General features: G+C 37.6%; 1 protein-coding gene across 1 annotated transcript in view; it reads right to left on the reverse strand.

Moving 5' to 3' along the window:
• Positions 1-15386, reverse strand: part of scn5lab (sodium channel, voltage gated, type V-like, alpha b) — a 127346-nt gene that overhangs the window by 51025 nt on the left and 60935 nt on the right. The window contains exons 14-16 of the mRNA XM_053635277.1: positions 11865-12103; positions 5736-5909; positions 4257-4613 (exon numbers count right to left, since the gene is read on the reverse strand). Coding sequence (XP_053491252.1) covers positions 4257-4613; positions 5736-5909; positions 11865-12103 — 770 coding nt within the window. The remainder of the gene's footprint in view (positions 1-4256; positions 4614-5735; positions 5910-11864; positions 12104-15386) is intronic.

Consider the following 15386-nt stretch of genomic DNA (forward strand, 5'->3'; position numbering starts at 1 on the left):
TTGTTACCGCAATGTTGGTCTTGTTGGACACGGTCATAGCACATATGTTTAGTTTAGTTATTGAACACTTTCACTAACGTAGAAATGATAATGATAATTTCTGGAGGATCCAGAGTGGATCCAGAGCCTATCCTTGGAACACACTTAAAGTGGGAACACACCCTGGACTGGACACCATTGAACCCTTCTGTGGACAGTATATTAACTTACAATAAATTACAGTACAGTAAGTACAGTATTTATAAATATTTACAACCGTAAACAGCTAGTGGAGTGTGACACTGCACCAAACCTACTGTAGGGTCATAGTAAGCAAGTAATAGGCATCAACGTTTGCCATTGGTGCAGTAATCATGCTTTGCAAAGCAGGATTACAGCTTCCTTTAGTCCAATGACAGCTACACACTGGTAATAAGTTCTTTTGCTTTCTGAGACTTTCACCGCAACACTCGGCATGAGTTTGATGCAACTGAACATCCTGTGGTTCGTAATTTTCTAGTTGCTTTTAGAAACCGCTGCACATCCTTTTCAGAGAATCACATTTCTAATCAAAATGGACTTTTAATTGGGGTCTGTTTGTTCTGTATATTTCGTGTCACACTCTACTTCTTTTAAGTTGGACTCCATATGGAGTCTCCAGTCCAACCCTGATAAATTTTAGTGGGTATCTGGCAAGCAGCCCATCTGATAACACCACTTTCACGTCTCCAGTTATAGAACCCTGCTTAAAAATAATTATGAATATTCACACAGGTGAATTGACCCAAAATGTATCCACACTCATCTGACATAATGACATCAAGCCACATATGGACACTTCCAAAGATTTCAGTTTCACTTCTTTGTTGGCTTGAAGCACCTCCCCAAACTGACATCCTCCTTCACCTCCTGGTCTGTACCTGGGTGTACACCATGCTCAGGTAACACATCCAATGAGATTAGAGGAGGTGATTAGAGAGTGAGTGAGTGGACAGTGGCAGTTGCTTACACCAGGATCACATACACTTGAACCAGAGTGACTTGCACATACTGCTATCAGGTTACCATGACTCATGCTCAAAGCTGAAGCCTTCTTTTTTTTATTTTTGCATGTCGCTGGGATGTGCTTGGTGGAGTAATGCCTTTGTGTTTATGCGCACATGGATTTTGAGCAGTGCTAGACCTCTGTCTCTGCTCATTCTCTTTCTTTCTCATCTCCATGTGGAAACAACGCTCTCGTTTTGGTATCTGGGTGGCAGCCACACTTGTAATCTACATCATCTATTGGACAGCCACAGAAAGTGAAGCCTGTTATTATAGCACAAAACTAAGCTTAAAAACTACTCATATAAAAAAAAAGTAAATTCTTAGCAATATTCAGTCAAATAGAAGAAAGAACAAAATAAGGAAGAGGTATGTAATTTTAAAAATGTCATGCAGATTAACAAACTCTTCCTGTTTGGTTTTGTAAGTTTGGTTCTGTAACTTACAAAGATAAAAATGACCAGGCTGGATTAAAAAATCACAGAAATTATGCAAGCAGTGAGTTCAACTTCATTTTCACTTCGGTTCAGTTTCTCTTTAACCTTTGCATAGTTTAAGTATGCAAGGCTTGAAAGCTACAATTACAAGAGATGTTTCCAGAACTTTCAGACATGACTAATATATACTGACAACTTTACTGCTATTCTAAAAATGACCCACATTTACACAACAGCTCTCTGTATGTTCACTATAATCAGCCTGTGACAGCAGGAAGGAGAAGGAGAGCGCAGTAGAAAAAGATAAAGAGAGAGAGGAAGGGTGGTAGCATGCATTACACAAGTACTTAAGCAAATGATGCTGCACACTGGATGTGTCCCCACTGAGAAAGACAATATTAACTGGTACATGGGGCTGGATAATTGGTGCTGGGTGCACACTTGCCCTACTGAGGTATTCAGACCTTGTACAAGGCCAGAGCCAGAGGAAGACATGGGCTTATTAACACCACATGCTGCCCTGTGAATGCTTCACCTTCAATGGGACTCAATTAGGCGCAGAAAGACGTCAGCAGATATACAACACTTTACAGCAACCAAGCCTAGTGATGGAAAAGACGGATCAGGGATATTACACTTCATACTGGCTAAAAGAAAAAGAAAAAAAATCAATCTACCAGGATAGCTGCTAGAAACTATAATATTGTTAACCTACGACTTATAATGCTCAGTTGCGGGTTGGTTATGTTATTTATACTACATAGATAATAGAGGATTTTATAAAATAATAAACAGAGATAATTAAAAATATTTTTTACAACCTTCCTAGCATGTCCACTGTGTAAGTCAATTAGATGGTCACGTAATTCTCTAAACTATCTGCTGGACATGAATCTGGCATTTGTTTTATCTTTAATTTTGTGCTTACAGCAGGACAGAAGAAGGCAGAGTGCATTTAAGCAATGCCATACATGAGTACTGTGACAAAGGTCCACATTTAACAGTCCAAAAGGCAGCACCTGTCCATGCATGATTTAGGACAGAAAGACCCTCATGCTGACAGGACGCATCATTAAGCTGTGGGTTTATGGGTGTTGGCCGCTGTGTGTGTGTGTGTGTGTATGTGTGTGTGTGTGTGTGTGTGTGCACGCAAGCATCCATGTCCAGTTATGTCTAACAGAAACATACACATCCATTCAACCTTAAATTATGACATTAAGTTATACCAAGTTATATCACACATGAATTTAGCAGAATAATCATTTTATATACATTATTTGGTTCAAAAGCAATTTATCTGACATGAATTTATTATTAATGAAAAATGCTCTCTCTCCATCCAATTTCTGTACTGCTTATTCTAAACAGGGTTGCGTGGAGCATATCCCAGGGGAATCGGGGCATACGGCGGGGCACACCCTGGATGGAGTGCCAACCCATCACAGGGCACAATCGCACACACACACAATACGAACAATTCTGCAATCCAAACCAGCCTACAAAGCATGTCTTTGGACTGGGGGAAGAAATGGGAGTACCCGAAGGAATCCCCCAAAGCACGGGAGAACATGTAAACTCAGCAGACACAGGGTGGAGGCAGGAATAGAACCCCCCAACCCTGGAGGTGTGAGGCAAACGGACTAATCACAAAGCCACCATGCCACTTATATATAACATTTTCAATTTCCCTATCTTGGCAAATAACTAAAAGCACCTATATTCTGTATATATATATATATATATATATATATATATATATATATATATATATATATGCGCAAAATGCATCTCACATCCGATGCACAACACACCGATCCTCGAGGCAGAGGGACTACAACAGCAGAAGACCACATCAGGTTACACTACTTTCAGCCAAGAACAGGCTACAGTGGGCACAGGCTAAGTTGAATACCAGGCAATAAACCACCAATGCACCTCCTATTCATATTTGTATCTGTTTAGAACATTTTATCTGTTTATCAAATGTTTAAAACAATGTTCCTACATCAAATAGATAAAAGATCAGAAAACCACAATCAAATAAAACTAACATATTTGTGGACAAGACAGATTTAAAAATGATATTTAAATGTCATGCTGAGCATATTCATTTAGAGAAATGCTGAAATTGTAGGTTTGAGGGGAGGTTCAAAGTAGACACACACTGGGGGGGGGGGAGCAGGGAGAGAGGGAGAGAGAGAGAGAGAGCGAGAGAGCGAGCAAGAGAGAGAATTGTCAGAAGGCACTTCAGTTAGAGGGATGTCTCCACTTGTTCCATTACAGAAAACAGTCTGTGTGGACATACCACTGTCTTTAGTCAGGAAAGGCAGTGAAGCAATGTCTGATAAGAGCAGGAGAATAGGCACATTGGGGAGAAGCAAAGAGAGTGACAACAAGTAAGATTGACAGAAAGCCATGAAGAACCCCAGAGAGAATGAAAGAAAGACAGAGAGAAACAAAAAGGAGCATAGCAAGATGAGGAGAGAAAATGAAAGCTGTGTAGAAAGGGTCAGACGCTCAAGGGATGCTGCAGGGCTCTAGCTCTTAGCTATGCTTGTTGACAGTAGGGAACATGGGTTGACTGTGTTTGCACAGACCAAACAGAGCCAAGCTGACCTAGGGGAAGCAATCTATCTACAAGTCAAGATGGCACATCTAAAAAGACACAAACTTCTCTACTATTGCACTAAAGCCTGATTCAAACTACTCTGTGCCGGACACTGAACTCATTGCACAGTCAACAGCAACAGTCATTTGGTCTATGTGGGTGGAAAAAAAATCACTTGAGAGACTTACCACCAGATTCCCAATCACCATGACCAGCATGAAGACCAGGATGCAAAGGGGCTGTCCAGCAACCTCCATACAATCCCACATGGTCTCGATCCATTCACCACACAGGACCCGGAACACGATTAGAAAGGAGTGGAAGAAGTCTTTCATGTGCCATCGTGGCAATTTACAATCCTTGGAGAGTTTGCATACACACAGCTCATAGTTCTTCCCAAACAGCTGCATGCCCACCACAGCGAAGATGAAGACGATGATGGCCAAAACGAGAGTGAGGTTTCCTAAGGCACCCACAGAGTTGCCTATGATCTTTATCAGGGTGTTCAGGGTGGGCCATGACTTAGCCAGCTTGAAGACTCGCAGCTGTGAGAGGAAACAATGATTTTCATGATATTTTTGCTGTCTTTAATAATGTTATGGGAATTAATCTAATTAAAGACGCTACTGGTAAAGCAATCTGCTTTGTGCAATATCAAGTGCTTTTCTCCATATAAAGACGTGCCAACATGTGAAGTTTAGATGTAGTATTCATGAGTTTTGACCCCTTGCTGTGGTGATACAGGAGACACCAGAAAATTCAATCTTCCTGCTTTCTTCAACTGAGTCAGAGGTCAGAACATATGTGAAGAAAATTTGGAAAAGGCAATTCACTGAAGGGGAAAGCGCACAGGATGGGAAAGATAACTATACTTAAATGACCTGTGAATTCACAAACCTAGGCCTTATGCCATCCATCCATTTTCTATAATGCGTATCCTACACAGGTTTGCAGGGGAGCCTGGAACCTATCCCAGGGGTTCTCGGGGCACAAGGCGGGAGTCACCCTGGACAGGGTGCCAACCTATCACAGGGCACAATTGTACACTCACACACACACACCCATTCACACACTATGGACAATTTGGAAATGCCAACCAGTCTTTGGACTGGGGGAGTAAACTGTCCTTATGACCAAATAAAAACAAAAGAGCGAGTATTTTGCATTTACGTGTCTGTATTCAACGATTTGATTATTACTAATAATCAGCTGAACTATTTTGTGCATTCAAGTGGCTTGATTTGTATGATGTTTACTGTTCATGTTGGCAGTAAGTGTAAAGACCTTGTATTTTTTTGTTAAAGTCAGCATACTTATAAACTTTATGATTACATGCAACTTTTGTCATGGACATGCACTTATGTTCATTTTGTAACACTTGCGTAATATAAGCTTATACACTCAGATACTAACGAACTGAGATTGCAGCGAAATATCTGATTAACCTTTCTCTGCTTGCTAGGATTTTCTTGATAGCAATGTCAGCATTTCTGCTCACTTCTGATTAAGACATTAATGGTAGGAAAGTACGAAGACCTGAGTAATACATCTTGTCTATTTAAATTCCACCACTTGGTTGAGTCTTGTAATATTAAACTGGGCTTATTTTATGCTGCTGTTTGTTGTATGATAAAAGTATTTAACATGGCTATAAAATAAGAAATTACCAGTCTGAAGGAGCGCAGGACAGACAGGCCTTCTACATTAGATAGCCCGAGCTCCATCAAGCTGAGACAAACGATGAAACTGTCAAAGATGTTCCAGCCCTGTTGGAAGTAGTAGTATGGGTCCAGTGCAATGATCTTCAGGACCATCTCAGCTGTGAAGATTCCTGTGAAGACCTGTGAGTGTAGAGAGAATTCATGTAATATAATTTCATTTAAAATAATTATTAGCACTTATATACTGCTGTTACTGTAGTTAAAGATATAAGCATGTGTGTAAATTTACACTTAAAGAAATCTATCTGTCACATCTATCACGTGCGATTAACATAGACAAGATGTTTTTAATAAGAAAAGAACTGAAAGCATGTTTACTAAGAACTCGCTTTTAGTGTTCATGGTAAGGGCAACTGTTGGGGCATTCAATTAGCATTTATGTGAAGCTCATATTTTTGCAGAATGCGTTCATGAATTATTTAAAAGATAAAAGATTGTAAATTAAGCTGGAAAACTGTATAATTTGTCATTTCAGCAATGGGATTGCTTTTTCATAGAGAGGAATTTATGCTTATTTGTTAAAACAAATAACATGGATACTAAAAGTAATGTAACCACAAGTAATTTTTTACTGTAATTCTCCAAAGTTCAAAAGCTGCATTAAACTACATAAGAGCTGCTTTGGTAAGACATTCTATCATCTCAAGACCTTTATTGTTAGAGTGAAACAGTTGCAGTTTGAATTTGCATTATAATTTTCTCGGGCAATAAATGCCACATGCTATTTCTTTTCTAATACATAGTTACCTCTCCCTTCACCTTAATAACAATGTCAGTCCTGTCAGGTATGAATGCCATCGGTGCCTCAAGACAGCTCCTGTCGACTTTAGCTCACTCTTCCACTGGAGTTTTATTTTTGGAGTTTGTTGGCGCATATTTTGGTGTTTCACGTCCTGATCCAAATAAAATATTTGTTTTTTTTTAGACTTGCTGAACATTGCAAACTCAGTGCCAGTAGCAGAGAATTCAATGACTTATTTTAACGAGTGATGTTTTTTTCCATGTGTATAAACCATTGCAATTGTACAATAAGGTGCTGCTATTTGTAGATGTTGCTAATATTTTGGTTTGGGGAGCTTAAAGTCACATATTTTTAAAAGTTTATCAATGGCATTCAACCAAGGTGTCAAGGGAAGCATTTCAAAATTCTTGTCCTTGGTAATTATGCATACTTTACTGATACATCAAAGATGCTGAAGTATTCATTATAATTCCTTTGTCTTACATATTCATTTTGTCCATTTTAGCCACATCTCCTAAGAAATTATTTGATTATCATATGATCATAGATGTAGTATTTACTTTCTTAATATGAATTTTTGTAGCCATGAATGGTTAGGACTTTGGTCAAAAAGGGTAGTGCATTAGTAAAATCTGCAGCTACACTGACAGGTCTGTTTGGTGGTCGTTCTGGTTGTTGTTGCCCAGAGAAAGGCTCATGAATGTGACACAGGATACGTGACCCAAGCAGTGGGGGAGGCTGCACATCACAGCCAGAGCTGGGCCTTTTAAAGCTGGCTTGCCCTGTCATGAGCTTCACCATTGTGAAGCTTTGCAGGTTTCAGTATTACGTCATCTGAGTGTGTTCTGTCTGTCATCTGTGTGTGCCTCACTTCTTTAATCTGAAGACCTGGCCAAAAGGGATCTCTCCTAATTTCTTTGAACTCCTTTTCACCCCACAAATGATCATTCTGTACAATATATAATGACTCAAGATGTTAAAGCATTAAAGCATATCTGCCATGCACTCACCTCTCATGACCCTGTAATGGCCATCTTATTCTGACGGATGTAAACAGCATTGATGCTTACTACACTTGAGACCTAGAGCGACTGTGCATAATGCTTAGGTAAGAAAGATGTATGATTGGGCAGATTCATTGTGACTGGGATTAGAGCTTCATCCTCCATCGCCTCAAGTGGGACACTGTCAACACTCACCTTTCAACAAAAAGGAGCTGCATTCTCATTTTCATCTCCACAGAGTAATTAGCTCAGCATACTGCTCATTAGCCCTGATGAGCTTCTGCCAAATGCGATTATCATACTACACAGAAGAAAATGCTCCTACAGAAGGGGGCATCTTGATTATTTGGGGGTTTCTTATATAAATTTCCTATCACCACGGGGCATTCCAAAAGAGAACAACTCAGCCAAAAAGCTGCAATGTAACCAGCTTTCATCTGAAAAGAAATGAAAACACAGAAGCCTAACCCAGAGTGTACAAAGAGCCAAAAGCTCAAGTAATATAATGAAAAGTCACAAATGGTAAAGTTCTACTAATTGCTAAAAATATGCTTTCGTATTTTGCCATGGATGTACTTATTTTGATATTCTACTCAAATCGTTGTGTAGAACACATTTCTGTTCAGTTAAAATGAGGTCATTATGAGTGACTTGGTAGCTGCGAACTAGGCTGTTCTACATTTAAAATAAGTGCTTTCTTTGAGGATTTTCACTAGTAAGGTCAGGGTAAGGGGGACTGTCATACTATCATTGCATTATTGGGAGGGATTTCACACCTATTCGCCTGTTTACCAAGTTCGGATCAGAGTGGAATCGATACGGTTGGTTTGTTTGCTCTTTAGTTTGGTTTGGTTTCATATTGCATATAATGAAATGAACAAAAAAAAAAAAAAAAAAAAAAAAAACAAGGAGCACATTGGGCTAAAAACATCGTCATAAAATACTTTTGTTCATTGGTCAGAAATATGCCGATGGGGAAAAATGCAGGCAATCATTTACCAAATGTATGCAGAAATAACAAAAATCACCCAAGCATGGAAAACATGGAATTGGCTGTCAATGAAATACTATCTAATTATATACTAATAACTATTTTGGGTCGATTCCTGCCTTTATTTTCTCTTTTTGGTTGTCAGTCCAAATATCCAGAACACATATGTCTCTGTCTTTTCTTACTCAGTTTAGCAGTTTGTATCTACAAAAAAAAGCACATCCCAAAATGCACAACCTGTTTGGTTCACTTCATGCAGTCAGGTTGATTCAGGGTCAAATTGCCTTCTCATTGCAACTGAAGCGTGCTTGTTTTCGGACCAGTTGGTTTGGTCTTCACCCAAGTGTGATTGTTGTGTTATCTACCTAAATGAACTTCACCAAATAGAAAAACAAATAAACTAAACACTGCATATGTGAAAGCATTCTTGGTCTCACTTTTAGGACTGAGAGTAGTCAAGATTAATGAGAAGGAAAAAAAAAAAAACCCAAACATACAGACAATGCTGTAACAAAATGCAAAATTACTTCTGGATTAGAGGGAAAACTAATCCTACACTGTCTAATCTTCAACAATTTCTTTTATTTGCCTCAAAATTTGGCAAAATTTAACAGTAGTGATCTTCAGTTTGTTATGTTGTGTATTAGAGGGCTTGTGCCACCAAAATCACAGCTTTAGTACTGATTTGAGCTTGTAACCTGGCATGTTTTTCTAAAGCTTATACACAACATCTGACCTCAGACACTCAGACAAAACAAAGCAAGCCTCTGAGGTTAGTGAAACGTTATCTGGACAACTGCAGACTATGGCATGCATGACTCATCGAAAGGCTAATTCAAAGCTGCCTACCATTTGGACTTTCCATCTTTTCATCCAGGAGACAGACTTTTCAATTTTAAATGTTAAACAGTACAAACAGCACATAGGATGACATAACAAGTGTGTTTTCTGTGAGATGTAATGTACTGTATATGCTAGATCCGCACAGGATCTTACAGACACAAGTTTTTTGTTTTTTTTTAATCAAAAATAGAAATTAATTAAAGCCATATCAGGACAGAAAGAGAAGAGATCCTCTGTAATGTTGACATGAGAAACATGAACATCTTGATTCAATTTTAATTTATGTCACACTTGTAAGGTTCCCCTTGTAATTACATACAGAAATGACTAGGCTTATGTATGTTTATGTGGAATTCACTGTGTGAGCAAGTCACACTTAACTAGCAAGAATTCAGCCACAGCAACATTCCTGCCACACGTGTTTTAAAGATGTTTTTTTTTTTTTTTTTTTTTTTTTTTTCAAATATAGCTTAAAAGTTTACAAAAATACAAAGTTGAAAAATATTCTGGCATAGAATTATATGGTCGTATCTGCTAGTCAATCATCATTTAGGATAAATACACCACATAAGTAACCATGGCCAATTAGGATTCATGTTCCATTTACACACTGACAGAAAAGAGCAGACTGAAAGCTCAATGATGCAAACCAGATGAGAAAGAAACTTTATAAATATCTCTGAATTTTGTAAATTTGAAGTAACTTACTGTACATATAGATTTCAATAACTTTTATATTCCTCAACTTTCCAACAACAAAAGACATTAATTTCAGACTGACTAGGCAGAATTGTTTATTGGATTATAGCCATTCAATTCTAATGACCAGGCAAACTGGCTAATACCTATAAAAACTCAATAATAAACTGTATAGCTGTGATAATGATGGATTGTGATTTCCTGCCACAAAATTAAAAATATAATGTATCCACGGCTAGGCTTCACGGACCTCTGAGATCCCACTTTCAGAATGACTGTGCTAGAGTATTGCTAGCTAGAATGTCAAAACTTTGATGCCATATATCTCAAAACAACTCTTTCCCCAGATAGAACCTTATAATACCAAGTTTGACTGAGAGTTTGAAGATAAAACTTTTTATTGTTTTCATTATTAGACCAAGAACTCTGTGAACACAAAATACCATATGAGAATAAACTGTCCCCCAACAATGAAGCTTCTGTGGCTAAATCATTTCAACCTAAATGTCACATAGAACCTTATAATACTGAGGCCAAAAAAAGAGGAGAAAATGCTACTTTTATGCCTCGATCAGAAAATCTGTGTGTGTGTGTGTGTGTGGGGTGGGGGTGGGGGGGGGGGGATGGTATCCTTCAACTTACAATTCTGTGATCCATCATGTGATGTAAGTGCCAAATAATGCACCAAGCACTGATACTGTGTTTTGTATATGATTACATCTACAAAGCAGCCATGGCCAGTACAGGCTGTTCACCGGTGATGAGACAGAAGTGAGACTGAGTCGATACCAGCATAAGTCATGCAAATATAATGATTTCGACCACCCTGGGAGGATGCATATATTTTCACATGCGGGCTCTGTCACCCAATATGTTCCCTTGATCCCACTGTTGAGGAAACTGCACTATATCTACAGCTTGATAAACACCAGCTTACAAAGTGGAGCGAGGCATATTGATTTGAGTGAGCGCTGTTGTCCTGACATGACTCTCTCCAAGACATAATACAGACCATGTACTCACAACATGCGGAGGTACACGGCAAGAGTGTAATGCAGAGAACAAAGGAATGGTGACATGGATGGATGTTGCTAGCTTGCATTGCATAATGTATCACAGACAGCGGCTTCATGTGTACCTCAGGTTTTTTTTTTTTCTTGTTTTTTTTTTACAAGTTAAGTTAAATATTTTTTTGTGTATTCAGAATCAAAACCTAAACCACAACCTTCACGAATATATATATATATATATATATATAAATATATATATATATTATATATATATATATATATATATATATATATATATATATATATATAATATATATATATATATATATATATATATATGCACACACACACATTCTCTACAAGCAACAAGGTGTTTGAGACTAAAGACCACATGAAATTCTCCTTGCTGACCCTACTTTCATCAGACATACTGTGTGTGTTTTTTTTTTTTGAAAATGTCTCCCAAGGAAACAAGCCTGTCTCCTTCAATCGATTTGTCTTCCATAATGAACAACAGAAATGCTGCTCTTGCATGTTGTACCAATTGAGGCGTTGGATATAATGAGCAAGCTGCGGGAGAGGTGAGAATGTCCCTTTATCATGACAAGTCACCGTGAAAACATTTTTCAGGGACAGCAAAGAAAACATCATTTTAAAGCTTTCACCGGAAACCCTTCCAAATTTATTTTTTTCATCCTAATCTAACAAACTATCCTGTTCTGCCTCACCATGACTGCCCTTGCTATCTAAGCTAATATTCTAACAAACTAACCGACTCCTACTCACCAGGTTGCCCACGGAAAGCATCTTGTTGAATTCGTCTGTCATGGGATAATGCTCCAAGGCCATGAAGAGTGTGTTGAGCACGATGCAGATGGTGATCGTCAGGTCCAGAAAGGGATCCATCACCATGATGTTGACCCACTCTTTCAGTTTGAGCCAGCCAGGGTTGCACGTCCACACCAGGTACTTGTGGGCAAAAGTGTACCAGCAAGGATGACATTTCTGATGGGCTTCTTCCAACTCTGTCCACATATAACATACAGGTTTCATTTACTAAAGTGTTTTATACATATAACAGATCCCAAAGTCTACAAGTGGTTAAAGCACCTGGCTCATTGTATAAATTATACTATAAAATAAATGAAAGGTTTTGCAGTTGACATGCCAAATAGTCTCCTGCTTGGCATCAGTTTAAGGCAGTAAACCATGAGTAAATGGAGCAGTCGCATCATTATTGATTCATTCTTCATGGTCAGTCAGTTACCCTTATCCCAAACAGGACTGAGATTAGGCTGGATTTGGGAAGACTGATTGATGGAAAACACATTTATTGAGGCTGTAATGCAATCAAATGCTAGATTACTCTCAAGTTCCTTTTATCAGTATTATTTACAGCATTAGTTAACATTTACAAACCATGAATCATAGTATTAACATAGCAGCTGTAAATGAATGCTATTATTAGCCGACCATTTCTAAATAATTAACCAAACAAAAGAAAAAAATCTGCATTAACCAAAGTTTACTCCATCTGTACACGAGAAAAATCCACAATAATCAACTTTAACCAATGCCTTAATTAAAGTTTGTGGTGGTTATTTGGCAAAATGAATGTGAGACTGAATGATTGGGTGCAATTTTTACAGAGACCTGAGTTCATCTTATTATCAAAATTTAGTACCACACTGTAAAACCGAATAGTTCATTTAACTCATAAAATTTGAGGAAACTAATTACCTCAAAATTTTTAAGTTGATAAATCAATTTCTTTAAGCCAAACAAAAATTTAAGCCACAAAAATTTAACTCAAATGTTGTCATTTAAAATTAATTTTTGTTATATTTAAGTGTATTTGGCTTAAAGAAATTGATTTATCAACTTATAAATTTTGAGGTATTTAGTTCCCTCAAATTTTTTTGAGTTAAATGAACTTAGCCGGTTTTACAGTGAACACTTTAATTGACAATGACAATGTGTGTGAACTTATTTTTTTATTAATTGAATAAATAAGTATAAGTTAATGCCTTAAACTCCCAGAACCAGAAACTTTATCAGGTAAGTATGAGTGTATTTAGTTAACATTACTACAAAAAAAAATAATACTTCAGATAACTTTGTTACTTTTTTAAGATCATTTAGAAAAATAAAAAAATAAAAACTGAAAAAAATGGAGTCCACAGACATTTAGCTCTGTTCAGTCGTTTACTTTAAAGGGAAAGCTCACGCAAACATTTCGGCTTTAAGCCTTCATCAGTGTGTAATCTTATGTGACACTTTCCCTTTTTTATATATATGCTACAAAGCACCATGTGACATAATTAACAAGACTTTACCGCGATTACTTAAAAGATTGCTTAAGGTTTTAGAACACCACTTGATAACACTTAGTTTTAGAAAACTACTCTTCATGTCATTCATCATTTAAGATTACTTATAACTGGTCTGAAGGTGTTGATTAATTTCTATAACAGCAGCTCTGATAATAGTGTCAGCTGTAATTCAAATCACAGGTTTATATCAACGTGCTTGTTCGATACTAGTCTTATAACAAAATCATTTAAAAATGTGGTATTTACCAAAAAAGAAACATATAATCATTGATATGGTGAACTTTTCTGTAAGGAATTGTGTATTTAACATTCATGGCAGGAGTCTACAGTGTCAGCGCTTTGTACGTTTTTTGCCACAGGAGAGTCTTATGTTTTTTCAGTAACATGACAAGGTGCATTTTTTGTCTAATTAACATCATCAGAGATAAAAAGGGAAGCTGATGAGGGCTTCACTGTTCATAGCTGCGATAGTGTATGTGGTAATAGGAACTAATTTGTGATGTGTTTATTTAAATCGTTATTGTTAGCTTCAGGGGCTTCAGGGTTCGTAAATGTTAACTAGTGCAGTATATGATGTTATTTATTGCTATCGATTAGCTAATGTTAAAAACCATGACAAACTACATATGAGACCTAGGAAAAGGCCAGCATATTTATTTTTCAGTTTGACGTGAAATGTGACCATACTGAGTGGGCCGAGCTGTGTTGTGGGAGAGGGGGCTGTAGAAGATGCATCCATTTCTAATGAGGAATGTGATAAAGACAGACAGCACGTCCATTTCCTTGACTTGGGAGGACTAATGTGCGAGCTAACTCCTCAGATGTGTTTGTGGTCATGTCATTCTCCACTGCAAGTGCAACCACCCTGTCAGACTCCATTTCATCCACTCCAAAAGGAAATTTACCAATCCGTGAATACAGTGGCCATCTCACTTCTGCTCAGAACACAAATGTAAATAGAAGATTTGATTTTACAGCTTTTTTTTTTAACTGTTCTAACCGTAGCTAACTACAGTCAACTGCTTTTCATGCCATTTTGTAAGGATGCAAGCAAAAAGAGAATTGAATCATATTGACAACCATGTGATTAAATATCAATTTGACTATAAGTTACAGCTGAAGCTATCGTGATATGTTTTATTACAAAATAATTATCATAGATTCAGTCATGTGACAAATCCAAGCCATGCTCAGTACTATACTTGGCTTTACTCTGTCTTGCCATGTCAGCTTTTGCGTCAGTGATAATGAGGATTGGCATTTTCTCATGTTAGCACACCTAAAATTGTCCCTCTTTGTCTTTTTGTTAGCAACTTTTCTGCTGACAAATCCACAATTGGAGACCATAGGACTTATAGGTGAAACTTATATTAAACATGATTTTATTATACTTTGGAAAACAGAAATAACTTTTTGAAGCCTCAGTCAGGCATTTGCAAACTGGGTTTTGTTCAAAATGTTAAATAAGTGCGTAACACTTTAGAGTACGGATCCATCATTAATGATGGATCCGTACTCTACACAGGAAGAAATAGATAACGCAATAGATCCGAACTACACAGGAAGAAATAGATAACGCAATAATAACATTCTAGTAACTACTATTAACTAACTAGAAACTCTGATTAACAAATTAATAAGTAATAGCACACAGATGTATGTGGTAGTTCACTATTAGATAATCAATAACTACTATTTCTTTCATGCCTCCCAGAGAATTTCGGTTACTGAACACAACCTTGGGGTAACCATCAAGAATCAACTGTCCTTTTCCTCTCACATTGCTAATCTGATACGCTCATGTCGATTTCTCCTTTACATCATCAGAAGGATTTGTCCATTTCTATCCATACAGGCCACTCAGGTGCTGGTTCAGTGTCTTGTCATTTCGACACTGATTACTGCAACTCACACCTGGCAGGTCTGACTCTGAGCGCCATTCGACCTCGGCAACTGATCCAGAACGCAGCTGCAT

This window comes from Ictalurus furcatus, chromosome 1 (assembly GCF_023375685.1).
Source record: "Ictalurus furcatus strain D&B chromosome 1, Billie_1.0, whole genome shotgun sequence".
Lineage (NCBI taxonomy): Eukaryota > Metazoa > Chordata > Actinopteri > Siluriformes > Ictaluridae > Ictalurus > Ictalurus furcatus.